Source organism: Lepidochelys kempii, chromosome 21 (assembly GCF_965140265.1).
Source record: "Lepidochelys kempii isolate rLepKem1 chromosome 21, rLepKem1.hap2, whole genome shotgun sequence".
Lineage (NCBI taxonomy): Eukaryota > Metazoa > Chordata > Testudines > Cheloniidae > Lepidochelys > Lepidochelys kempii.
This window is the reverse complement of record NC_133276.1, coordinates 9771126-9783072: the sequence shown is the minus strand read 5'-3', so window position 1 is coordinate 9783072 and position 11947 is coordinate 9771126. Positions and strand designations below refer to the sequence as shown.

General features: G+C 44.1%; 1 protein-coding gene across 4 annotated transcripts; it reads right to left on the bottom strand.

Moving 5' to 3' along the window:
• Window positions 1–975: 975 nt before the first annotated feature.
• OARD1 (O-acyl-ADP-ribose deacylase 1) lies at window positions 976–11932 on the bottom strand. 4 transcript variants are annotated; one of them, XM_073320319.1, is made up of 6 exons: window positions 11831–11932; window positions 10072–10140; window positions 8127–8271; window positions 6593–6651; window positions 5382–5494; window positions 976–3004 (listed from the first exon to the last, which is right to left on the bottom strand). In XM_073320319.1, exons 2-6 carry the CDS (start codon window positions 10105–10107, stop codon window positions 2902–2904), a joined length of 456 nt encoding a protein of 151 aa, XP_073176420.1. In that variant the 5' UTR covers window positions 10108–10140; window positions 11831–11932; the 3' UTR covers window positions 976–2901. The 4 variants fall into 4 exon arrangements, with proteins under 4 accessions (XP_073176420.1, XP_073176418.1, XP_073176417.1 ...); XM_073320317.1 differs by having other exon boundaries at window positions 11750–11835; XM_073320316.1 differs by lacking the exon at window positions 11831–11932 and adding an exon at window positions 11613–11721.
• Between the last annotated feature and the right edge of the window lie 15 nt (window positions 11933–11947).

Here is an 11947-nt window from a genome sequence, read left to right as displayed (position 1 = left end):
CTTAACAATATGAATGCAGTGGACTCCAGTGGATTGGCAGGAGAGAGAGCAGGGGCAGCTTTAGCATAACCCCCCCCCCCACTTTAGATCCAAGCCTCAAGTTCAATAAATGTATTGAACAAGCGTATGTCTTATAAATGCCCAAGGACCTTTTTCAAAGACAAACACATAGGTCTATAGAAAACAAAATTATTCATTTTCCACCATGTATAGATAATCCAAAGCTCACTGTGGGGGTTCTAGACTGTTACAGGCAATATGCTGGAGTCTTCTGGTGACATTCTGAATGCCTCAAGTATTTATCTTCTCCCCTTGGCCTATGAAATGCTCATGCTACAAAATTGGGAAGGGCAAAGGAGTTAAATAAATTGGTGGCCCCTGCAGAAACTCACAGCAGCTGTGATTCCACCCCCATCCCCTTCTCCATACAGGGGCTACTACATTTAATCTGATGGGGAAGAACCATGGCCTTACAACCCACCCATGAAATGTTTCACACTTGAAAAAGTACAGTGCAATAGGAAGAGGGAATTCCCAGGTACAAAGAAATTTCAAGAGCCAGCATGAGTGCGAGGGGAACAGAAAAATGTGAGCATGTGACTTCCCAGTTAAAATCTACACAGAATGGGTGGAAAGCTCATAGGGAGGCTGGTCAGCCAAGATGCTGAATCAGATGGGGTTCACACTTCCAGCTAAATTTCTGACTCACCGTGGTTTTTGTATCACCAGCACCAGGCAATATCAAAAGGGACAGCAGACCATAGGAGGGCAAGAGGTGGAAAAGACAAGTATGGCCAACAGTTTTACATGTCAGTGTCCCACGGGCACCAAACCCTAGGCAAAGCCTTCAATACAAAGGACATGAATAGCGATAAGAAACCAGCAGTGTGCAGAGCAGACAAAAATAGTTGCTAATGATTTACTGTTTGTGTTTGTTACCAGATTTAGACAATATAAATAAGATACAAAAAACCTAAATCCATGCACATATTTTTGGTACATATTTATGCTTGTTTACAGCTCTAATATTCCAAGCTTCTATTTGTCAAATTCAATCCTTTAAAGTTATTTCCGTGTTTGGCTACAGCAATTCTATACCCAAAACAACTCTACAAGGGACAAAAGGGCAGTCAACAAATCATGTGGGCTTTGTTTTTTAACGTGTTACAAATACACGCAAGAGTGGAAGGACAGAATCACCCAGTTGCGACCCCTCTAGCCAATTAAAGAGCGACATTCATGATCTGCAAAGATTCAATCATTTTCAACTGAAAAGGAGGAGAGTAACATCTTTAAAGATTAGAGAAGGGGATTTGCAGAGCTCCATCAATTATGTAAAGAATCCCACACAACACAAGCTGTTAGTAGCTTCTGAACAGAGAAGGGTTTCCACATATTACATGGATAAAAAGAAGATCTCTATTATGGATTCTACTTTATGCTAGAATTCCTACCCGGCACTCAGTTACTATAGTAATGGGCATCCTAAAAATAAATCAATTAGGATCAGAAGTAAAACATCTACAAGTACTAAGAGTATATGGTAGAGCACTTCAGTATAAGGTTCTAAAATCAGCAGAATTATAACCTTTGAACCAAATGCTGCAGAAAGAGACCTGATAAGTTATTGTAAGGATGGGGGGAATGATGTTCCAGCTGAAGTTTACTGACCACGACAAAGTAATGGACTACTTTTTGCTGGCCTGCTAGATTCAATATGCTATTAATGCTTTGTTCATTGCTGTTTAGCAATGCCAGATGTGGAAACAGAACGGCACTTAGATCCCACAATGACTAGCAGTCTATAAATACCTTAGATGAAAAGTAAAGGTGAAAACCTATACATGCATTTAATACTACGTCCACTTTATTTCATCCTAGCCCATTCATATGTGGTCTCTCTCAGAACACTTGCATGCTGATACTTGTACTATGTGGGGCAAAATGAACTTCCTAGGAATCTTTGCCCCATACACTAATGTTCCCTTGAGAAGTTCAGCCTTCCTACAGAAGGCAGAGAGAAATGTAAACAAACCTCTACCCCGATATAACGCGATACGATATAACACGAATCCAGATATAACGCGGTAAAGCAGCGCTTCGGGGAGGCAGGGCTGCGCGCTCCATGGATCAAAGCAAGTTCGATATAACGCGGTTTCACCTATAACGCAGTAAGATTTTTTGGCTCCCGAGGACAACATTATATCGGAGTAGAGGTGTAGTTGGGTTTACATAGGGGTTGCACTCTGGTTCAACAGCAAGAGTTAAAAAGGTACATACTTGAGATGTGATAGCATGACGCTTAAGAGAGACACTCCTGATAAAAGCATGAAACCTCACTTATGTTTTGAAAAGATAATACTTTAATTTTTAATAACTCAAAGAACACAAGAAATCTGCATGTCTGATTTGAACACCGTACTGTTTTAAACTATTCACTTAATTATTCTGAAACAACACACTAAACAGATACAGATAACTCTTAAATTCAAAGATCTGGAATATTTTAAAAAGTGCCAAACTAGCTCAAACTTCCACATGCACAAACTACCACCACAAGAAAAAGTTCTTTACGAGCAGATGGGTATTCTGAAGGGTGGAGGAACAGTGACATCTGGTGGTTGGCTATGTGACTCACAGGTGAGGATCCCTGAGGGATATCTGTAACCCTGAAGGTTTATACTAGATAGTTCACTTCTGGAACTCTGATCAACACATTCCAAACTAGCCGGTTCTCTGGAAGCAACTGCCTGCCATTGGGAAAAACCAAATGGTAAATTATTCCCCAAAGAAGAGGAGATGGGCTCTACTTCACACACAGCTTTTTCTCTAAATCAAGTCCCAAGCCACCTGAATCTACAGCAAGGGAAATCAACAATCATCTCCATAAGGCCTCTTTGTTCAGAGAGCATAAACTGTGATCTTAATGTCCGTGTCCTCAAACACTTCCTCAAGTAGCGCTGAAACCTTATCCCATTCCAGACGGTCAAGTCCACATCCGATCCTGGAAAATAAAGACACCAAAGTGGCTGTGATGAGCTGTTTCTGACAGAGTATGTTGTAAAGCTCACAAACAAGTGCACAAAAAGATTGAGAAAGGACTTGATTCGAGGCTGTAAGTACCTTCTCAAGGGGAAAATACTGGGTACTTTTTAAGGCATAGCAAAAACCAACAGAAGTTAAAACCACAGAAGTTGGAGTTAGAAATAAGGCATTTAAAAAATAAAATCAAGTGACAGTGATCATTCATTGGAATAAAATTCCAAGGGAAGTGGTGCATTTTCCATCTCTTCATGGCTTCCAGGCAAGCCTGGATGCCTTTCTGGAAGATAGGCTTTAGTCAAACAAGTTATTGGGCACAACAGATGGATAACTGGGTGACATTCTTTTGGCCTATGTTATACAGCAGGTTAGGCTAGCTGATGTAATGGTCTCTTATTAAAATCTATGAATATGAAAGTGAAATTACTCCAGTTACAACTCACTTGCCCAAGTAAAGTGAGAAAAAAAAAACTAACCAAATACTTCTCTCACATGGGCTGAGAATCATAGGACTGGAAGGGACCTCGAGAGGTCCTCTAGTCCAGCCCCCTGCACTCATGGCAGGACTAAGTATTATCTAGACCATCCCTGACAGGTGTTGGTCTAACCGGCTCTTAAAAATCCCCAATGATGGAGATTCTACAACTTCCCTAGGCAATTTATTCCAGTGCTTAAGCACCCTGACAGTTAGGAAGTTTTTCCTAATGTCCAACCTAAACATCCCTTGCTGCAATTTAAGCCCATTGCTTCTTGTCCTATCCTCAGAGGTTAAGAACAATTTTTCTCCCTCCTCCTTGTAACAACCTTTTATGTACTTGAAAACTGTTATGTCCCCTCTCAGTCTTCTCTTTTCCAGACTAAACAAACCACAGTTTTTCCATCTTCTCTCAGAGGTCATGTTTTCTAGACTTTTAATCATTTTTGTTGCTCTGGACTTTCTCCAATTTGTCCACATCTTTCCTGAAATGTGGCGCCTAGAACTGGACACAATACTCCAGTTGAGGCCTAATCAGCACGGGGTAGAGCTGAAGAATTACTTCTCGTGTCTTGCTTACATCACTCCTGCTAAAACATCCCAGAATGATAACTTTTTCTGCAACAACGTTACACTGTTGACTGGCTTGTGGTCCACTAATACCCCCCCAATCTCTTTCCGCAGTACTCCTTCCTAGGCAATCATTGCCCATTTTGTATGTGTGCAACTGATTACTCCACTTAGGAAGGATCACTTTGCAATTGTCCTTATTGAGAAGGTATCTGATGACCTGTTTCATGCATTTCTCTGTGGGACAGCCAACTTAAAAAACATGAACAAAGCAGTAACAACACACAACAGTTCCTGAGTACTGCACATCTTCAAAATGCTGTACAAAGGTTAACTAAACAGAGTAAATTACTGCCTAGGACCTTGTCTATGTAACTATGATTTTAAGGTCCCTTTGAAAGTAAGATTTCACAAGACTGGTGTGAAAAAGCAGCAAATTTGGTGCTAAAAGGAAGGATAAGAGGTAAGTTATGAATACAATTACTGGTGAGCCAGCAATCTGAGTAAGTCACAAGACCAAACATGCAGTGATAATCTGTTTGGAGACCTAGACTTATCAAGCATTTCCTCAATAGGATTCAGCACTTCTGTAAGTTATAGATGCTCTGCTTCAGAATACTACAAATTCACATTCTCCATTATATCTTAATTTACCTAAAGAACGTAAATACAGCATATGCTGTCCCAAAGGCAAAGTGTTCTCCAGCAGTCTCTACACACTGCAGAAGTAAGAAATGGGACAAAGTTCCAGATTCCCGTAAAAGATCTTGGAATCTCTGCACATTGTCCTGCAGCCTTCACAAACAAAAACCACTAAATTAGTGTAAATTCTGTCTGCAGAAGAATTGGGCCCTAATTAAAGGTGAAATAAGCTCCTTTCTCTCCATCCTAGTTCAGTCCCAGACTTGTTTTAAATTAACGATGGGATTGGTTCCCAGCTAGACACATACAGGCATTCAATATTATGTTGCTGAATAAGGTGTGGTGACCCATTCTCCATTATGTTGCAACTTGTGATATTTCAGCAATTTCAAGCAGCTACAATTTACATAGCAGTAACTAAATTTATCTGACATTAACTTAATGCAGTCAAAAACGTGGAAATAACTAGGCCTATTTGCTGGCCACAGAACTCACTTCATTGGTGATCAGATTTCAGCTGTACAACCCCAACAGAATATAACAATATTAAGAGTGGGCATGTGACTATTTCATAGTAAATGGTCGCTTCCTAAAATATCCATTCTGCCCAAGGGACAATGAAATGTTTACTTTTAGTATCTGATTCCCTTACCTAGGCATGGAAATGTCAGTAACCCCATTGTTCAAACAGTGAGTTTTCATGGCTTCTAAACTCTTTTGCATATTCTCATATGTTGGTTTGTGGGAGACTTTCTTCTTCGTAATCTGTGTACAAATTAAAAAGTTCAATAGTGCATTAGCAACAATAGTACAAGCTATTTTCTCCTTAACTCTACCAAAATCCAGGCCACAATTTACTAATCAACTACCTCTTAGTATATGGTGACTGGACTCAACTACTTATTTCAAAATAAGATGTACAACCATTTCCATGTAGACATTTAGTTGCAATTTATGCCACATGACACAGCAGGTCAGGACACTAAATGCTGCATTTCTAAAAGGCAATAATCTGGTTTGGAGAAAAACACTTTTCCTGCAAAATTTTCCTGTCCAAAGATAAAAGGCAATCTCTCTCATTACCAAATGCTGGGGTTATGCTTACATCTGTCTCACGCAGTTGACCTATATTTTGAATAATGATACTTTCAGGGAAGTTGTTGAAAAAAAACCAAAACAAGCAGCTCCTGTTTCAAACAAACTGTTTAAAGCATAAACAGCACACTTCAAGCAGGGAGTGGAAAAGCAGACTCTTCCTATTGGAGCATGCTAGAGAGGCTTTTTCAGCACAAGTAACAACCAAGGGCCCAGTTTTCAGGCCACCAGCAGGATATGTGTCAATGGGTATTACCAATAGTTTGAGAGAGAGAAGGTGGAGAAATCACAACCCAGGATTTAGAAAGTAAGTTTTAGGAGTTAGTTCAGTGAACTAAAAAAAATATCAAAATGCATGTGCATTTGTATGCTCTTATATTTTAAAGCAAATTATGAAGGCGACCAGATCAACATTCCTGAGACTGAGCCATCCAAACACTGAACTGCAGGAGGGCAACAGCACAAGAATCTCCCCACTACCCTGCCAGCACACCTCAACATTGCACATAAAGGCTACTGAACAACTGTCAGACAGTAACTTCCACAAATGAAATGTACTATTAAAATGTACTTCAATTACTTGTTGTTAGGAAGCTGCACTGAGTTTAGTTCTGAAAGAAAAATCTAGCTCGGCTTGTCCTCATAATCTGACTCTATTTAAAAGGCTGAGATGTCTGTTGAGAATCTAGAGAAAAACCTCTCTTCCAGTCAATGCAAATAAGGTGGGGCTCCGTTATGATAAATGCCTGACTCTCATCCCTCTCTTACCAGGTAATATATATATCTGTCATCTCTTTTCAGAACAGCCACCTCTCCAGACTTCTTCTCTGAAACAAATGTGAAACACAGCATTGACATTCATTTTGTTTAAAGTTTTACAATTCACTGCTGATTCTCCCAACTCCTGCTGAATAGATTAGAAATGAATTCACATATGTTATAAAGAATTTTCTAAAACAAACCTATTTTTACAAATAATTGTAATTGTAATCAGAGACAAAAGTGTTTATTTTTCAGCTTGTTTACTTTGTGGATGGAACAGAGCTGTGTGTATAGTCACTTACACCACTTTCCCTGGCTAATTGGTCAATTTCTCCTATTTTTGTTTAGATCTTTTATAAAGCAGCTGGGGAGAGGAAAAACATGGCAAACTGATTGCTAAATCATAAACATTAACAGGATGACTCAGGAGTAGACATAATGGCTGAAGCCGCTTTTCAAAAAAAAAAAACCAAAAAACCCACCTTCACTTTTTAATCTCATTAGATTTTAACCTAATGGGGTCCCTTTAAATTCAAAAGTGGCTGAGGAAAGAAAACCCTCCCTCCATTTTGCATATAAATAGGCTTTATACCAGCAGTTGCTTGGCTTTGGAAAAATTAAATAACTGATCAGTAAATCCTACAAACGCATTTGGCACCTAAGCCCAATCCTGCAAGCATTTACCCTTACTTAACTTTGTGCATAAGAATAGTCCTCTTAAGTCAATGAATGCTTAAAGTTAAAGCATGTGTGTAAGCGTTTACCGAATTGAGGCCTAAGATTTTATCATATCTAATTAAGTTCAGTGTCCTCACAACCCCTAGCAACAGTAATACAAAGTTTGCCCTCTCTGCATGACACACCCAGAAGCTGCACCTGGGACAAACTACATCCAGAGACATTATAAATGTCTCATTAAACACAAAAATAATTCTTCAAAAAGATGTAAATTCAGGCCCTGATCATGCAAGTCACTCCACATATGGTGATATCGGCATCCTGAAGTCACACATATAGGGGTCCATCCACATGCTTTAGCTTGGAAGGTCAGGGTCTAAAGTCTAGTCTACACTAAAAATTTAGATTTACTAGCTATGTCATTCTGGGTGTGAAAAACATACATCTCTGAGCCCCACAATTAGGTCGGCCTAATGCCCAGCGCCTTTGGGTCTACCTCTTGGAGAGGTGGATTAGGTATAGTGACAGAAATCCCGCTTCCATCGCTGTAGAAAGTATCTATGTTACAGTGCTACAGTTGCAGCTCCTTCTTCTAACAACTACTAGTTTCAGAGTAACAGCCGTGTTAGTCTGTATTCGCAAAAAGAAAAGGAGTACTTGTGGCACCTTAGAGACTAACCAATTTATTTGAGCATGAGCTTTTGTGAGCTACAGCTCACTTCATGAAGTGAAGCTCACAAAAGCTCATGCTCAAATAAATTGGTTAGTCTCTAAGGTGCCACAAGTACTCCTTTTCTTCTTTTTACAACTACTAGAGATTCGGGCCTGCACGTGGCCTCCCCTCCCCACATATATCACTTACGCTGATCCAACAGCTCCTGTATGCCACCAAACTTTTTCTTAAATAGGACAGCTATCCCTGCGCCCATGCGACAGTCCTCACTGATGCAGTGAGCCAATGAATCCCTTCTGGGGCAGGTAAAAAGGTCCCCTTTTATGTACTTGATCTGAAAAAGAACAAATAGGAGCTGAATGAGAGAAATAAACTTTGACCCATCTTCAATGTGCAGAATCACAAAAGAAAAAAAAGTTAACCCAGGCAGATTGGTACAGTGGATAGGGGACTCGACTGAGAGTGTTTACAAATGAATGAATGAATGATTAGCTAAGTGCTACACAGCCTTTCCTACACATCATTTGCAAAACCTACATGATGTGCGGTCAGTTCATTTTTATGAAAAAACAGTCTAAATTAAAGAAAACTGGACTGGTATGGTTGAATTAGTGCAAACATATTGAATGGGGCAGCTTAATTCAGTAATTTATTAAAGTAAACAGCATTAGGCTAAACTGCTTTGGGTTGATGTAGCACAGGGGTTCTCAAATTTCTTTGCACTGCGACCCCCTTTTGTTGCTGAATAAGGTGTGGTGACCCACTCTTTTCACAACAAAAATTACTACATGACTCTAGGAGAGGGGAGCGAAGCCTGAGCCCCGCTGCCCGGGGTGGTGGTGGGGCCAAAGACAAAGCGCTTCAGCCCTGGGCGGTGGGTGGGGTGGGGTTGGGTTTCGGAGGGTGTGTGTGTCAAAGCCGAAGTCTGAGCCCCACAGTTTGAGAACCGCTTTTTGTTGCACCTCTGTAGTAACAGTCTGCACCAGTTTAATCACATCTGTATAGTTAAACTAGTGCAAATTTTCTTAATGTAGTCTAGTGGTCTCCAACGTTTTTAAGCAAAAGATCACTTAAGCAATCACTTTTTGAATTTAAGTGCAACCTAGGATCTACCCCGCCCCTTTCCCAAGGCCCCATCCTGCTCAATCCATCCCCCCTTCCTCCATCACTCACCTCCCCCACCCTCACTCACTTTCACCAGGCTGGGGCAGGAGGTTGGGGTGTGGGGGCAGGCTCTGGACTGGGACTGAGGGGTTTGGAGTGTCAGAGGGCTCTCTGGGCTGAGCCTGGGGCAGGGGTTGGGGTGCAGGAGGGGGTGAGGGGTTCAAGCTCTGGGAGGGAGCTTGGGTGCAGGAGGGGGCTCTGGGTTGGGCAGGGGATTGGGGTGCAGGAAGGGATGAGGGCTCTAGGAGGGAGCTTGGGTGCAGGAGGGGGACTCAGGGCTAGGGCAGAGTGTTGGGGTACAGGGTGCTGGCTATGGGAGGGAGTGGGGGTTGGAGTGAGGGAGGTGTGCAGGCTCACACTGGGTGGCACTTACGTTGGGCGACTCAGTGGAGCTAAGATAGGCTCCCTGCCAGCGCCGGCCCCACACCGCTCCCAGAAGCCGCCAGCACGCCCCTATGGCCCCTGGAGGGGCATACCTGGGTCTGCATGCTACCCCTGCCTGCTGGCACTGCCCCCACAGCTCCCATTGGCTGGGAACAGGGAACTGTGGTCAGTGGGAGCTGCAGGGGCAGTGCCTACAGGCAGGAGCAGCACACAAAAACCCCTGTCCCCCGCACTCCCACCTGGGGCCGCAGAGGCGTGCTGGCCGCTTCCAGGAGCGGTGTGGGGCCAGGGCAGGCAGGAAGCCTGCCTTAGCCCAACTGCGCCACCAGACTTTTAGCGGCTGGAGATTGCGATTGTCTGTCAGAGGCTCCAGGATCGACCAGTCGATCACAATCTACTGTTTGGTAACCACTGACGTAGTCAGACTGCTACTTCCCAAAAATAGCCATGCCCCAGAACCAAATATTCTTACATCACAACTCTAGAGCATATGCCAATTGGAAAACTTTATTAGGACGAAACTGTCACTAAAACCAGGGGTATTTAATAGCAGGAACCTGCATTAAACAGTTAGTTTTCTACATACTCTGTCTGCCCGATCCCTGGAGGGGGGACTGGCCATGCCAACGTGAGGCTATTTCCAGGATTTCGTCTGCTGCAAGAAGGTTAAAGAAAAGAAACATGATTATTAAGCCTTTCAAGATGAGTGATAAGTATACAGAACTAAGGTGAAAGAAAAGGAGGACTTGTGGCACCTTAGAGACTAACCAATTTATTTGAGCATGAGCTTTCGTGAGCTACAGCTCACTTCATCGGATGCATACCGTGGAAACTGCAGCAGACTTTATATACACACATAGAATATGAAACAATACCTCCTCCCACCCCACTGTCCTACTGGTAATAGCTTATCTAAAGTGATCATCAAGTTGGGCCATTTCCAGCACAAATCCAGGTTTTCTCACCCTCCACCCCCCCACACAAATTCACTCTCCTGCTGGATTTGTGCTGGAAATCGCCCACCTTGATTATCATGCACATTGTAGGGAGAAGAAAAGGAGGACTTGTGGCACCTTAGAGACTACCAATTTATTTGAGCATGAGCTTTCGTGAGCTACAGCTTTTTTGGTTAGTCTCTAAGGTGCCACAAGTCCTCCTTTTCTTTTTGCGAATACAGACTAACACGGCGGTTACTCTGAAACCGGTCATATTGTAGGGAGAGTGGTCACTTTGGATGAGCTATTACCAGCAGGATAGTGAGTTTGTATGTGTGTTTTTTGGGAGGGGGGTGAGAGAACCTGGATTTGTGCAGGAAATGGCCCAACTTGATTGTCATGCACATTGTGAAGAGAGTTGTCACTTTGGATGGGCTATCACCAGCAGGAGAGTGAGTTTGGGGGGGGGGGGGCAGAGGGTGAGAGAACCTGGATTTGTGCTGGAAATGGCCCAACCTGAGGATCACTTTAGATAAGCGATTACCAGCAGGACAGTGGGGCGGGAGGAGGTATTGGTTCATATTCTCCGTGTGTATATAAAGTCTGCGGCAGTTTCCACGGCGTGCATCCGAGGAAGTGAGCTGTAGCCCACGAAAGCTCATGCTCAAATAAATGGGTTAGTCTCCAAGGGGCCCCAAGTCCTCCTTTTCTTTTTTGCGAAGACAGACGAACCCGGCTGCTCCTCTGAAACCAGAACTAAGCTGGGCGACATGCGGGAGACCAGGACAAGAAGCAAACCTCCCCCAGGGGGGTGCGCCCACGAGGCAGAGGGAAAAACGCCCCCCCTCCCCCCAGAAAACCAGCCTGCATCAAGCAGGCTCAAGGTACAAGGACCCCCGGGGTCCAGGCTGCTGGTGCTGGGGAGCAGGCAGAGTCTCGCACACGGTGCCATGCCCAAGGCCCAGCGCAGGGCTTACCAAAGCCGAAGGAGCCGGCCTAGAGCCACTGGGGGAGGGAGTTCCTCGGCAGCTGCTGCCCCCCCCCCCCGGGGTAGGGAGGGTTGGGGGAGCCCACGCGGCCGGCCCTCCACAGCCCCCCCCCCCACCCCACACCGAGGGCCCCTCGACGGGCCACCAGGGACAAGCCCTAGTTACCCCCTGCGCGGGCCCCACCCCGCGACCCCCGCCAGCACCTGACACGCCTCTGCAAGTTGAGCCCAAACGACAGGCCACGGCGTGGGTAAACCCCCAGTTCCTAAACAGCCCCCCCCCCCCGCCGCATTGGTACAGTCGAGTGGGACATCAAAGATGGCAACCTCCATCCATTTACCTATCTAGGCTGAGTGGCGGAGCACCCTCTCTATGGTAACAGCCCAGAACATTCGGCGGTGGAGAGCAGAGCAGGACTTACCGGCCAATGTGCTCATGCGCAGAAGACCTAAGGAGGAGGCCTCTGTCCGCGCGTGCGCTTTATTGGCGGCCTCGACTAGCGGCAACGTGTTTTTTTAGCGCACGCGTAAGAGCTTCG

What these genes read in the sequence shown, in the direction of transcription:
- OARD1 (XM_073320319.1), bottom strand. Translation starts at nt 10,107, where the DNA reads ATGGCCAGTCCCCCCTCCAGGGATCGGGCAGACAGA. An exon ending in ACAGGAGCTGTTGGATCAGC is followed by an intron (nt 6,652 to 8,126) that starts GTAAGTGATATA and finishes CATTTGTTTCAG; the next exon opens with AGAAGAAGTCTGGAGAGGTG. An exon ending in ACTGACATTTCCATGCCTAG is followed by an intron (nt 3,005 to 5,381) that starts GTAAGGGAATCA and finishes TTTATTTTCCAG; the next exon opens with GATCGGATGTGGACTTGACC.